The sequence below is a fragment of the Nilaparvata lugens genome, chromosome 1, assembly GCF_014356525.2.
Source record: "Nilaparvata lugens isolate BPH chromosome 1, ASM1435652v1, whole genome shotgun sequence".
In the NCBI taxonomy this organism is placed as follows: domain Eukaryota; kingdom Metazoa; phylum Arthropoda; class Insecta; order Hemiptera; family Delphacidae; genus Nilaparvata; species Nilaparvata lugens.
The window spans coordinates 81,238,154-81,253,430 of record NC_052504.1 but is presented as its reverse complement, the minus strand read 5'-3'; the positions used below and the strand labels follow the sequence as shown (position 1 = coordinate 81,253,430).

Sequence of the window (15,277 nt, the reverse complement as noted above, 5' to 3'; positions counted from 1 at the left end):
AAACGAAGCACATGACCGAGACTCATGGAAGCGACTGACCCGAAACGCCAACCCCACCTGAGTGGGAAAAGCCTGAGAAGAAGAAGAGAGGCAGCTCTATAATATGGAGTGTGTGACTCCTCGATGAATACAACAACACTGTAGATCTTCCAGAGGTATGGTCTAGGTAACACAGTCCTGGGGACAGTGGCATCTTACCTTGAAGGCAGAAAGCAAGTGCAGTACCACAAGGATCTGTCCTAGGCCCCCTGCTGTTCATAATGCTTATGATCGACTTTATGAGCAGGCAGGGTGTAGTACTCTTTGCGGGTGACACCACCTTGTTATCTAGAGGCACCATCATCGAACAGGTGAGAGAAAGGTCAGCCAGTCTCATTGTGAAGACTAAGCTATGGTTTCTTGAAAAAAAATTGAAGCTCAGTGAGGATAAAACGAGCATCCTAGTCTGCTCATTGAAGAGTCAAGCAGCTGCAGAAAAACCAACGAAGCTTCTGGGTTTCTGGATGGACAGGAGGAGGATGAGCTGGAATCATCATGTTCAACAGGTGTGCAGGAAACTTTCAAGAATATTATACCTCCTGAAAAAACTGAGACACCTGGTTGACCACAGCGGCCTCATCATGGCATACCATTCACTTTTTCAGAGCCACATTAACTATGGACTGCTGCTGTGGGGTCATTCATCAGCCGTCCATGATGTTCTGCTCCTGCAGAAGTCATGAGGATAATGACCGTCTCAGACTTCAGGGAACATTGCCGGCCTCTCTTCAGGAGTCTTTGAATCCTCACTGTGTACAGCCAGTATGTACTGCGCTCAGTGATGTACATAAAGGAAAACCGGGATCTGCTTCACAAAATAGGTGAAATACAATACCAGACAAGCTGCCTCGTTGGAAATACCTCGCAGCAGACTGGCTGGAACTTGCAACAGCTTCCCAACGCAAGCTATAAAATTCTTCAACAGTCTTCCCAAGGAGATACAAGGCAAACCAAACTCCAGGTTCTACGCAATTGAGAACAAACTTATTGAAAAATCACTCTACTCCTTGAGGGAATTAAGGGAGGAGTCCCTTTTTTGCAGATTCAGCACCTCCACAACATGAATAGCCATGCAATTTTTCTAAATGTGTGTGACAGAAGTTTTTGACACAGCCTATCTGGAGACCCCAGTCCTTGGCAATGACTTCAAGTATTAACTAAATACTTTTTCAAGTGCTTTGTGAATGCAAATAAGAAAAAGAGAAATATCTCTATATAAACTACAGACCCATATCTATAATACCGGCATTCTCTAAGATCTATGAGTCGGTAATGTTTACCCAGCTCTCTACCTATTTTGAGAAGAATCTGCTTTTCACAAGAGATCAATTTGGATTTCGCAAAGGAAGATCTACTACAGGCGCCGTTCAGTCCCTGATTGATTCTATACTCAGGGAAATGGAGAACAACCCTTTGCGACCTAACCAAAGCATTTGATTGTGTCTCCCATGATATATTGCTTGGAAAACTTGTGAGATAGGGTGTTGGTGGAGCCGTCCTGAGAACAATGCAGAATTATCTTTCTGGACGTACCCAGGTGGTTACTCTGGATGGAGCCACATCTGAGGCACTACAAGTGAACCCCAAGGATCTATTCTGGGCCCTCTTCTTTTCCTGATCTTCATAAACGATCTCAGCATGAATGGAAAAGCATTATTGTTTGCGGATGACACCACTCTTGTTTCCGAGGATGAAGATCCCCAATTGGCCATCCTCAGGTCTGCCCAGCTGCTTGAAGAGGCCAGTTCGTGGTTTGGAGCAAATAGACTGTGCATGAACCAGACTAAGACGCAGAACAGTATTATGCACTCTGAGACGCAGACCGCCTTCCTTTGGCGAGCCTGAAGTTAAGCTGCTTGGTTTTATGATAGACGACTCACTGTCATGGGACCAGCACATCAACATGGTAATCGGGTCTCCAAGGTGACTTACCTGATGCGCAAGTTGAGAAGCATTGTGCCAAGAAGCTACCTGGTGACTGCGTACCATGTTTTGTTCCACAGTCATATTAAGTATGGGATTGTGCTTTGAGGACATGTAGGTTGTTGTGAGAGGATTCTGCTTCTTCAAAAAAAGGTGATCCGCATCATTACATTCTCGCCATACCTGGAACATTGCCGGCCACTGTTCAAAGAACGTATTCTCACAGTCTTCAGTCAGTACCTGCTTACCTCGTTAGTGCTTCTAAAAGAAGAGCAACATGAATTTCAAGTGAGAGGCCAGGCTCATGATTATCTTACTAGAAGACATGATGATGTAGACCTGCCACAATTGCGATTGGCCAGATCACACAACAGTTTTCCAATTCGCACCCTGAAAATATTCAACAGGCTCCCATTGAGTTTCCTTGTATTGGAAGATGAACAATTTAAAAATGTGCTTCGAGATAAACTCCTCATAATTCCACTCTATTCCTTGAGTGAAGAGGAGATCAGTCGGTTTATTTGTCTTTTTGACATGCCATCTCGATAGTGTAAAATTTATAAACGTTTATGTTTTTTAATTTCTATGACGACATCTATCCAGTGTAAAGACTGGTCATGGATTGAATGAAATTGAATTGAAGTGAATGCTATTTGATGAATTCAGAAATACTGTAGTAAGATCTTTTTCTACTAGATACCGTACTGCTTCAAGTTTCTTGTGAACGTATTGCTGCTCTCTGTGGATTTTAAGCTAATATATACACTAGAATTAGAAACCAATGCTGACAAAGTTTATAAGCTAATTCATAAAACGTAAAATAAATTAACTGAAAAATAATAAATATATAGCCTACCTTGAGTTGAAACTTACAAGCTTGTTTGATAATTTGTCCATATTCCTGTAGAAAGAGAGTACCTATTCAAATTAAGCTAGACAGAATATCTTGGTGATAGAAGTAAATGGTTATTAATGATAACCTTAAAGAAGACTGTCAATTTTGTGAGACAGTGTTAAGTGCTTTGATTAGGTCATCAAAACTTCTGGAATTATTGTAGAATTTTTCTTTTTTTGAGATTCAGAATAGATATTGGAAACCAACAAATGAATCGCCTAATGCCAAGAATCTCAAAGTTAGAGCCAATCGTTCTTGTGGAGTTATTGCTTCCCTCATGATGATATCATTTTTTGTTTAGATAACTAGTTGAATTAGATTCAGTATATTAACAAGATAATGTTTTGACAACCTAAGAAAGTTTAAATTGTCAATATTATGTCATGTAGCAATTTATTTCCTTACTTCAACCTACAATCGTTCAACCCACCAACATCGTTTGTCAAGTTTTATTTTTGATTTTATTATATAAGTCATTGAAATAAAATGATACTGCTGCAATTTGAGATAACTATCTTCAATGATGGAATGACGCCATTGTTGTCATGTTGTGGAAAATCTACATCTACCATGTCTTCGTGTCGTCTGCAAATCAGATAGCTTTTTGAATGTTGAGGCATATGTACATACGATTGTTCGCGCGAATCTGTACGGACGTGTGTACAAGGCTTTAGACCAGTTATAGAATAGACACGCCCCATTCTATATCCGAACTTAAAGTCGATAAAGCCACAGAGAAGAGGACAGAGAACTCATCTAATGTTGCGCTTAATGGGTGACAAGCAGTGTTGAGTGGGTGTGGAGGGGGGTAAAATGGGTGACTAACAGTTAGTTCTTCAACACGCTACGAGAGATCAGTACCATCGACAGGCCTTCCCCGCTAATTCAGAAATCCCCCTCAAACAGTTGTAGTACTCTGTCACCTACTCCCCTTGCTCTGCTATTGTCATTCCACATCCACATTCAACAAAATAAAAACAAGTCACGATTGGCAATTATCCAATATTACTAGTAGATGATCGGCTTGCTCTGCTCTGCTGTCTTTTTAATTTTATGAAGCGCATACACGCACACATGCACACACCATACAGTGAATCACACACTAGTACAGTAACTTCTCAGAGAGGAGAAAGGAAAATATATTTTCTGTGTGATACAACAGTACTCCATAATTTTTCTCTCAGTATTATCTCATGCTGCTGATATCAACATAAAAGCTGTTGTTCTTTTCCAATATAATTCATAATAAGTTTGGAATTATTTCATTTCTATGAATGCATAAATAAATAAATAAATGAGTGAATTCTATTACACATTGGCAAATTATCTGATAATGAGATCCTTCCAGATTAATTTTTATCAATGATTAAATTGAGGCTCCATCAATTATTGTTATACTTTTTTTCAATTCAAAGTGAAACTTCAAATCAAATAATTTATTATTAAATCACCATACATCTATTCATATGATTAGTCCATTAATAAAAATTAAAGTCAAATAAAATTATTCTTTATATCTTCTGGATTAATTGTAACTTACTGGAAACTGGGTATACAGAAAAAAATATTTCATGCTTTTTTCTATTTGACTACTTGCTAGACAGCCATATTTATTTCTGAGTACAAAATTCATAAACTCAAATAATGAATAGATCACAAAGAAAACAGAAACCTCCATAATTTATTTTATAAAGCCAACATCTACTGCCATATCGCCACATCGTGATGTCACATCGGATAGAAAACTTTTCTGTAGAGTTTGTTTACATCTTTTCTGTGAGAAGTTGATATTGTGGTAATTATTTATATTGAATGAAAAAGACTAAGAAATTGTCAAAAACCACAGATTTATTGATACTTAGAAAGACTGGTCTCGGTTATTACACCATTGTCAATCTCTGATAAACTAAAACTAAATGTTAGAGCCAATGAGGTGGACTTCTAAACACGTTACTTAGTAGCTCAGAAAATAAAATTGTTACCTTTAAAGGCGTCTCGTTCGGGTATGGCGGGTTCACAGTGGACTGTAAGAGCGGTCTCCTCGTTCTGGTAGGTGGTAACACGTTCAGATAATCAGGATTCACTTGCACTGGCAATGATAAATACATGGGCCCATGTTGCAGCGAAGAGATTACACAAAGAAGATCCAATCTAGATATTTAGCGGAGTACTCTAACAATAATTTTTCCTCACTAGTCGCGCTAGTTTAAATTCAAACAAGCGAAGCGGTAATACATTTATGACTTCTTTAAAAAGAGAAACAACCGTGAAGCATCAGGACAACAAGCTTCCTCAAGGAGTGGGTTACAAGCAGAAGAGAACTGGGAAGCAAAAAAGGCGGGGGAAACCAGAGGGAGAACAGTGCTATCTACATATTGAACTAAGCGATCTTAGAGCGGCTGATGGCAGTGGCACGCTAGATGGCCAGGGGTGAGCGCGGTCGATTCAAATGGCTTGGCCCATACATACTCCCCCCCAAAAACGAACAGTTTTTAAATCGGGTGAAGCAGCAACAAACACTGTACATTGCGGCAGGGCGGTCGGCAATAACTAGATGGCGATGGGTCTGTGGTCTTGAATACAGTGAGCGGAGAAGTCCAGAGCGATGTGGTGTGAACACAGGAGCATGATGTGAAGACAAGCGGGGCGGCACAGCACAAGTTGTGGAATGCGCGTAGACATGAACTGTGGTGTGGTCATAAATTCGTGCAATGAGGGCGAGTATTGTTCTTTTCGTGCTTTTTTCAGAAAAGGCAGAGATGAAATATTGGAAATCATCGGCAAGCGGACTATACACAATACCAAGGACTTTGGTGGTTGCAGTATCATCAAACAGGCATTCCTGATTGCTCAAATATTCGGGCGACATATACTCAATCAACTCAGGTGTGTTGGAATTCCATTTCCTCAATTCAAAGGAGGCGAGTGACAATAACTCATTGAGTTCTTTGATAAGTGAATGTGCGGTATTCAGGTCATTGCTTCCGCCAAGTATGTCGTCGACATACGTTTGTGACTTCAGTACTTGACTGGCGAGTGGGAAAGCTTCACCTTTGTCCTCCACTAATTGTTGCAGAGTACGCTGAGCAAGATACACGCTAGAAGATACTCCATAAGTCACTGTTAACAGTTCAAATTCTTGAATTTTTTCTTGGTGGGTGGGTTTCCAAAATATATGTTGATGCTGGCAGTCTTCAGGTCTCAGCAAGATTTGTCTGTACATTTGTTTGCAGTCTGCAAGGATGACAAAGCAGTATGAATGAAAGCGGGTTAACACTTGGACTATGTTTGTTTGAAGTTTAGCTCCAGGCAGCAACACATCGTTAAGTGAGAGCCCATTGGCGTCTTTGCTAGATGCATTGAAAACAACTCGAATTTTTTGAGTGTTGTCGTTTTTCTTGAATATTGCGTGATGTGGGATGATGTAATCTACAGCGGAATCAGCGATTTTCAAGTGACCTAAGTCACGATACTCATGCATGAAGTCAGAGTATTTGGTTTCAAGTTCATCAGATTGACTCAGTTTTTTCAGTAATCCTAACTGATTGCGGTATGCCTTGCTGCAGTTATTGCACAGAGCGGGAGCGCCAGGTTTGAAAGGCAGTGCCACAACATACCTTCCTTCAGAGGTGCAATAAGTAGTGGATTGGTACAGTTTCTCACACAACTCGTCTTTGGGCGATGACTCTTTTCGAACGGGGATGGCCTCTACGGTTTCCCAAAATTTGTTCATGATGGTGTTGAGCTGTGCTTCCTGTGCAAACATAGTGCAAATGAGCTGCATTTCGTTGAGCGGTGCGGGCGAGACTCAATATTCAATCTACCACTTAAAACATAACCAAAGATTGTGGCAAAGGCGGCAGGGTTACCAGGAATAATGGAATTTTCTGCGGATATAAAGATGTTGGAGTATAAATTGGCACCAATCAGTAGGTCGATTTCAGCAGGCTCATCAAAATTAGGATCAGCGAGGTTCAGATGCACAAACAAATTCTTTAGTGCGGGGTGAAGCGGGAAGACAGGAAGATTGCCAGCAATTTGATCTAATACAAGAGCTTCGGTAGAAAGAGCAATATCAAATTGAGGTTCTGACAATATTCTTAACTGCACAATGCCTTTGACAGATGTCGTTTTTTCAGAGATTTCATTCAGTTGGATTTGAGCGGGCACAATAACTAAACCCATTGCGGTGGCGGCTCGGGTGGTGATAATGGAGCGCATGGAACCAGAGTCCAACACAGCACGCAACAAGAAGGGTTGATTGTATTGGTTCGAGACTGTAACGACAGCGGTTCCAAGTAAAGCAGAAGCATGTATGGCCTTCACCTGAGTGCAGCCACTAAAAGTATGTGGTATAGAAGATAGAGAACTGTTTGTTACATATTGTGCACTGGAGGCAGGGCTTGAACTTACGGGCGGAGATGCACAACTGTGACTGGCGGCGAACTAGGAGGCAGATTAGAGCTGATAGCCAGGTTTGGTGCGCTGCTAGAAGGTGCATGATAAGAGCTTACTGGTGGTTGCGGTGGGGCAGCGGCAAAAGTCGGCACAGGTAGCGGGCTGAAACCAGGAGGAGGCGCATGGTGCACAGCGTTTCAGCTAGTACCAGTATGCGGGCGTCCATATTGATTTGGTGCTTGGTATGGCTCAGCAAACCGATGTTCAGAGTGTTGTTTTTTAAAAAGTAATGATTGAAGATTATTAGCGTTATTGTACAGAAGCGTATGAACAGAAGCGTATGATGGTGATTAGAGCGGCAGTTCTTGCAGCAAATCGTTGAGTTGCAATTTGCTTTCAGGTGAGACCCTAGGCAAACAAAGCACCTTTTGTGTTGCTTTACAATTTGATTGCGTTTGGATACGTATTCTCTTTTGAAAATGTCACATCTATACAATTGATGTCCTTCTGAACAAAGAACACAAATGCCACCACTGATTGGATACCCAGTTTTAGTTGAAGAAAAGGGCTGCTTTCTCTGTTGATAATTACTTGTGCTAGGTTCAGCTTTAACAGAAATGGGATCTACATATTCAATGCTGGTGCTGATTACTTGTTCATATTTACGGGCTAGTGCGGTCACTTCCAGAGATTTTTCTTGACTAGCCACAAAATTCAATAAATGGTCAAAGGTGGGAACTTGATCATCTGGTACGGATTCTTCAAATTTGGTGCGGACAGAAAGCGGTAATTTGCGAATGCACATCATGGTAATCAAAAAATCAGCTTGGTTCAGGTTCATGTTAAATAGCGATCGTTTGGCTGAGTTGAGCTCGATAGAAAATTTTTTCAAAGTTTCAGCCAGAGTAGTAGAAGGAACAAAGGTATCGAATTTATTATATAAACTATATGCTTGATACCGGATATTGCTGTATCGTTTGTGCAAGCTGTCATAGGCAGCTTTGTAACATTCAGGGGTGTTGGCGTAATTTTGAACCAAGGTCAAAGCATCACCACTTAAATATGAAGTTAGAAGATGGTATTTGGCCTCACTGGAATAGTCTTTACTGGTGTGAACAGCAGCATCAAAAACATTTTTGAAAGCATTCCATTTATGAGGTTCGCCTGAAAATGTAGGTATCTGCAACCGAGGTTTCACAAAATTATTAATTGACAGTTCATTAGCGGTAACAGCAGGTTTAGGAACGGTATCAACCAGCTTGATACTATCAAATCTGGTTTGGAATTGGATTTGCAGTTCAGCAAACTTCAAGATTACTTCCTCAGATATTGACTCTTTATCCGTTTCCTCATATTCACTCATCAATTTATCAAAATTTTTTATCCAGACCAAAATAAAATTCACTACAAGTCATAGGTACTTGTTCATTGTACTTATCAGCTAGAGAAGATATTGATTGGTGTAACCTTCTTAGCTTATTCAATAATGGAAAATTCGATGCCATGGTTGTTATGAATAATCATACAGAAATAGAAAAATAGGTTACCAGATTGAAATTTACAATCGAAAAAGTTCAGATTAGTGGTCAGAAAAGTTCAAGTTAATGGCCAAAAAAGTTCATATTTAACAAGAAATAGTTCAAGATCAATGTTCAAAATTAAATAGTTCGTAGTTCAATATTTACAATTAATAAAAGATAGGCGGTAACTCACTATGTTTAGCGGTAAGAAAACACACAGTTAGCGGTAAAAGTTTGTAGCTGACTGTTAGGCACTGAAGTTCAAAACCAAAACAACACTTTTTAGGTTATATTTAACCGGGTGTAAAAGTTCGATAGTTAACAGTTTGATAGTTGATATCATAAGTCACTAATCGATGTTTTCAGATTTTGATACAAGATGGCGGTCGAAAGCGTCCGAATCGAAAATTTACGATTTTCCAAGAAAACTCACAAAGAAAATCTCAGAATAAATTGAAATGAGCGTTTTCACTGTCTGTAGGTCGCTTTTCCTCCAATATTCGGCCGTGGGAATGACCAGGTTTCGAGTTAGAGCCAATGAGGTGGGCTTCTAAACACGTGACTTAGTACCTCAGAAAATAAAATTATTACCTTTTAAAAGCGTCTCGTTCGGGTATGGCGGGTTCACAGTGGACTGTAAGAGCATTCTCCTTGTTCTGGTAGGCGGTAGCATGCTCAGATAATTAGGACTCACTTGTACTGGCAATGATGAATACATGGGCCCATGTCGCAGCAAAGAGGTTACACAAAGAAGATCCAAATCTAGATATTTAGCAGAGTACTCTCACAATAACTTTTCCTTACTAGTCGCGGTAGTAGTTTAAATTCAAACAAGCGAAGGGATAATACATTTATAACTTCTTTAAAAAGAGAAACAACCATGTAGAATCAGAACAGCAAGCTTCCTCAAAAGGCGGTTACAAGTAGTGGGGACTGGGGAGCAAAGCGGAAAGCCAGAGGGAGAACAGTGCCATCTACATATTGAACTAGGCGATCTCAGAGCGGCTGATGGCAGTGGCATGCTAGATGGCCGTGGGTGAGCGCGGTTGATTCAAATGGCTGGCCCATACAAAAATTAATTATATATTTCACATGCAAATAAATGCTTGAGTTTTGATTGTTGAATACGCTCTATTCTTGTCCAATAGCACATTTTTGATCAATACTTAGTGAGGTGAGTACCTTAATATTTTAATAAAATATCTTATCTATACTGTGTTGACATTTCTAAAAATATCTTTGAAAGCAAGAAAATGTAAGAACAATGATTAAAATTTAATCTTTCTAATTTCTATAATAATTAACGTTCTTGACGATATAGTCATCAGAATCGTGTTTCTATCTACAAAATATCAGCATAATATTAAAAATCCCACCTGAAGTGAACCAAATTAACATAGCATGGATTTGATGTTATTATCTAGGCCTATATTGGCAATCCTATACAATTAAACGAGCAACTTCTTTTTATATGTTAGATGTTTGGATGTTTGTATTTCACCGGCTCGAAAACGGCTCTAACGATTCTCACGAAATTCAGAACATAGTAGGTTTATAATATAAAGATTCGATTGCACTAGGTCTCATCCCTGGGAAAACTCGCTGAAGGACATTAAAAGGATAATTATTATTCATCCTTGAAAATACAGATGATAATAATTATTTCGTCATCTGTTGGTGATGGAAGTGAGTGGGACTGTGTCAAAATTATGACTCAGCTGTTAAACTTTTGTAATCAATCAGGTACTTAGCGCCGGTTGCAAAAAAGCCGGATTATTTTCAATCCTGATTGATTCCAGTAGATCCATCTTTTTGAAATGGTCTTTTCTGATTTGGGTCACGTGAAGTTAATCAGGATTAAAATTTAACCGGTTTTTGTGCAACTGGGCCTTTGTGAGGGAAATTTTTGCATTCCTCTGGGAATTAATCTCAATTTACTGTGATTAGATAGAATATTTCTGTATGAATGTTATAATTTTTTCTTCTTTCATAATAAATTGTTTATGCTTTTGTACTCCAGAGCGAAGCTCGGTCCCCGATATTGCATGGTCATTCACACGCCTTTTTTCAACACCATCAAAGACTTTTATAGAAATTTCTATCAAAAAGCCTACTAGGTTCACAACGAAGTTTAAAACATTTTTTAAACAAAAGTTTAAAAGAAACAAAAATGCTATAAATAGTGTTAGATTTGCCGCATATTTTGTTACAGCATGCAATAATGTTTTCATTGTTTTTTGGAAACACTTGTTTAAATGATTTGAAGTAAAACAAAATGAAACTTTTCTTTGAACGCGGCTTTTAGTGTTGATGGGACTGGTAAAATACCAATAATTTCATCAGATTTTCATTTGAATCCTTGTATGATTTGTGCCGAGCACTATTTTTAATTCAGGCCTTTTCCCAAGTTATAATAGTAAATTTAATACGCAATAGACTAGAGCCATTATTGTAAGTGAGTTAGCGAAATAAATTATTTTCTCTCTCTATTATGAACGGCCATGACTTCGAGTTTTCCAGGATAGATATTTAAAAATTGTGGCTCCGAGTCGTCGAGGAATGTAGATTATTGAATTATCTCTAAAACTTAGCCTTCCTGTCGCGACATAGAGTGTGATAAGTTGAAAAACAGCAAGTATTACAGTTATTAGAAACTAGTGATTTTCAAGTTACTATTTGGTCCTAAGGCTCTAGAAGCCACGCGACGATTGGCAAAATTGATTCCCTTCACCCAATAGGAGACCTGTTTCTAAATACAGTTGTGGGGCGATTCCCCAGCCGAAAGACCAGATTACGTTTCGGAGGACACTTTGCTAGGAGCACTACGAGAGTGAAGATGTAGTCGTTATGTTTCGCCTTTCTTGGGCAAGTTTACAAGTTTATATTATTAGTCAATGTAGGAGTTGGTTTTTATTTTTATTGAAGTTTATATTGTCTAGTAGTGCCATGTCCTGAAAAGTTTGATTGTGTTTCTTCATCATGTAGGAATAATTGTTTCTTCAAATAACCGCTACGGTAAGGTACGTAAAATAAGGTTAAAATATAATTTAGGGAATTTAATTAATTGAAACTTCCATCAGAGTATTGTAACAACAAAGCCTGTTATTTTTCAAGTTAATAATATTGATTGAGAATAATCCTTTTGATTTTATTAGTGGTGGAAGATACTTATTTTTTTAAAGAAGTACAGAAAGTAGAGAAGAAAGTTTTTAGTTACATTTGAGTTATTGTTTCTGAAGATAAATTATTGTAGAGTATGGCTGAAAGTCAGGAAGATAGTCTTTAAATTGGAATGAACTTTTTAAGATTATGTTCATATTGAGTTTAAGACTTGCTAAAGTTTTATATTTTTCTGACTTTGTTTTCTCATGGCGTTAAGGCTTTTAACTGAACGCTAATTTATTAAATTATACCAGAACTTTTTAATAATCTGTGAAGGAAGATCTATTAATTCTGATACCACAAAGAATCAGTAGTTTAAAGATAAAAATCTATATAAAACGAGGATTCAAATAGAATGAGAGAATTTAAATAATCTGCAATCAATAGATAACTCCTGTTTTAGCTTTTAATGAATTGTAGGAAGAATTAGTCATTAATGCTGTAATACATTTATTTACAGCGGTTCATGTGTGACCCCAAACCAACTTCATGTTTCACCCCTTCAAAATCCAGCTTTAAGACACAACTTCATAACATCATGGACTCCACGAGCAAGGCATGTCGTAAGAGGTCCCGAGGATGATACCTGACCAGAATTGACGTAAGGCCGTTTCGGGAGACTGAGGTTCCGCATTGCAAGATGACTTCCCGACATCATCAACTCAACTCTTAGAAGAAAACGCCGAAATAACAAAATAACATCGAAAGGAAACAGGAAAGTGAATTTCAGTGAAACAAAGGGTACAAAATGTCAATCAAAGTGCGGGTTTGAAATTGGTGTATGGGGTTATCGACAAAATTTGGGTTCGTTGGGTTTTCCTGTTTTGAGTTTTGTTCTGAAATTAATATTTGCAACTGATATTATTTGGTTTGGTGACGTATTAATATCTAACGTAAGGATAGTAATGCGCCCCCAGATCAGAAGGTAATGTACCGTAACGTGTTAATTTAATATGATTCTTATTCTCTTTCGTGTCAATATTGTTGATATTTTGTTTTAAAATATTGTAGTGTTAAAATAGTGAACGGCGATTAAATCAGGCATGGCAAAAACGTATTGTAGTTTTCCTGACTCTAACCCGTTCGCCTGCATGAATTGAAATAGTATAGACTCAGATTCATTTTCTAGTTGTGCCGGCCTAATTAAAAATTCTAAAAAAATTTCTTCAAAATTATTTTTATTCTATTACCTTCATAAAGGTTAGGCACAGATTCAAATAATTCTTGATTATTGTATGATTCATACAGTTCACAAAATAAAAAAAATAAATTCGTATGGCTTTTGTTGGTGGGGAGTTCCTTGCGGGAATGTTCCACCGCCTGAATATATAATTTAAGCCGTCAATGGGCCTTACGACTGTCATACTTCAGCCGGGACCGACAGTTTAACGTGCCCATCCGATAACACGGGAGTGATCTGTTTAAAAAACTTTTGGCTCACAATTTTATGCTTATTTACTTGTTTTTATTTTAATGAATTATTTTTGTTTTTCTTTATGGAATATCCATTATTTTTTTACTTGTTGGAATATATCACAAATGTAAACTTTAAAGTATAAATAGGTACCTTATTTTTAAATCTCATTTATATGGCTGAGCTCAATTCCCCCACCACAACCCTCAAATTTTGAGAGTCTAGTGTGTGAACATAATTTAGTTTGATGATGCAGCACACAACGAAACGGTCGTCACTAACATGAATTTAAAAATATTTCCACTTTAAAGTTTACATGTGTGATATATAATAATATCTATATTTGAATTGAAATGTTGACATATTATTGGATGAGGTTGCCCTTTGTATTTACTGTACATCGTAAGCCTTATCTTCACCAAGGGCGCAATGCAACATGTTACTGTGAAAACGACATTTTAAACAATCAAGTACAGCAGTACCTACGAAGGCTAGTCAATGTGCAAGGTTTATTACCTTGGCCAATAAGAGTAATAGGGTTTTTGAAACTCAATTATTATTGTAAGTTTTTATTTAAATCCTCAGTAAATTCTATACATGAAGATAATACTAAAAGTTATTGAATGTCAAAATTTGAGGCTCGATTTTTATTTATATAGATTATGGGTAACTGTAAATAAAACAGCTCAGTTATTGAATAACTAAAATTTATTGCAATGCTCTCTATAACAACATCAATAAACTTATTTTATATTCATTTAGAAATGAAACTCACTTTATCAATATTACATTAGTAAGTACCGGTATATCTTGTTTATTCAAAGCCAAATATAGAAGCTTATTTTATAAAATGACATTATAGTAAGTTACCCTTTTTTTGAAAATTAAATTTTTAACATAAATAATAGATTAAAAACACCAACTACAACTACTAGTTTCAATGTTTCACATAAGCTTCATAAAAACATTATTATATCGTTTACATATCTGTACGGTACTAATATAATAACATTTTGTTATAGTGGGTTAATTTTATCAATTATTTTAGATCTTTCGAGTTCATTTATTTATAAATTTGCAAAATATCCTGAAAGTGGTGATCCCATTATCAAACCTACAATGGGAATGCAAGATAGAAAAATATATTTTTTAGTTTTTATAAATAAAAATAAGTACCTAGCCTTGAATACATACATTTTAAGAAAATACAAGCTTATTTTTATACTGCGCTGAATGGCCATCACGCTTTTATGCCTCTTTACACATTAGCTAAGCTAACCATGATTCTAGTTTTCTCATTAAGGGCCGGTTTCCGAGCTCGGGATCTATAAGTTCTGGACTTACAGAGTCCAGGACTAAAATAAGCTCTCGGGTTTAAATTGACTTTCTGAGTCAAGATTTTATCTTCTAAACTCCGGAGTCTATCAAGTTCTCGACTTATTTGAGTCCAGGACTTTAACGCAGTAAACGTGAGGGAAATTCACAATAAATATAAAGAAAATAAAAATTTCAGTACCCTTTTTTAAAAATATTTTATCACATGTTTCGGTCATTTATGCCATTTTCAAGTGATATAAATTAAATAAATAAATACTACTGGAAGATTCTCAATGCCTCTGCATCCGAGGGATGAGCAAAAAATGGAACGGTTTGGCAACATGGTAAACATCACGGGTGGCCGTTGTTTTTACCAGTCTACACCAGGGAACTCCACAGGAGGTCTCACAAACTGGACTTAAGTCACTCATTTTTGACTCTGGGTCAAAACATCCGAATCATTATCTATTGAGCCCGGTCTTAAATAGTTGAGTCCGAGCTGTTAGCTATGGGCGACGTTATGTGTCGACTCTGCAACCGGGCATAAGTGTCTACTGACATGAATTTACATGGGTGACAACACTGACAACAGACAGTAAAGCGAACGGA

At 37.6% G+C, this 15,277-nt stretch overlaps 1 protein-coding gene across 3 annotated transcripts in view; it reads right to left on the bottom strand.

The window, feature by feature from the left end:
- Positions 1 to 15,277, bottom strand: part of LOC111060413 (enoyl-CoA hydratase domain-containing protein 3, mitochondrial) — a 57,032-nt gene that overhangs the window by 10,789 nt on the left and 30,966 nt on the right. Inside the window, exons 1-2 of one of the 3 annotated variants that reach the window (XM_039444908.1) lie at positions 2,836 to 2,938; positions 1,972 to 2,145 (exon numbers count right to left, since the gene is read on the bottom strand). The exons of the other annotated variants lie outside the window; for them this stretch is intronic. Coding sequence (XP_039300842.1) covers positions 1,972 to 2,145; positions 2,836 to 2,859 — 198 coding nt within the window. The 5' untranslated portion in view covers positions 2,860 to 2,938. Of the gene's footprint in view, positions 1 to 1,971; positions 2,146 to 2,835; positions 2,939 to 15,277 lie in introns of those variants that run through there. 3 annotated transcript variants of the gene reach the window in all.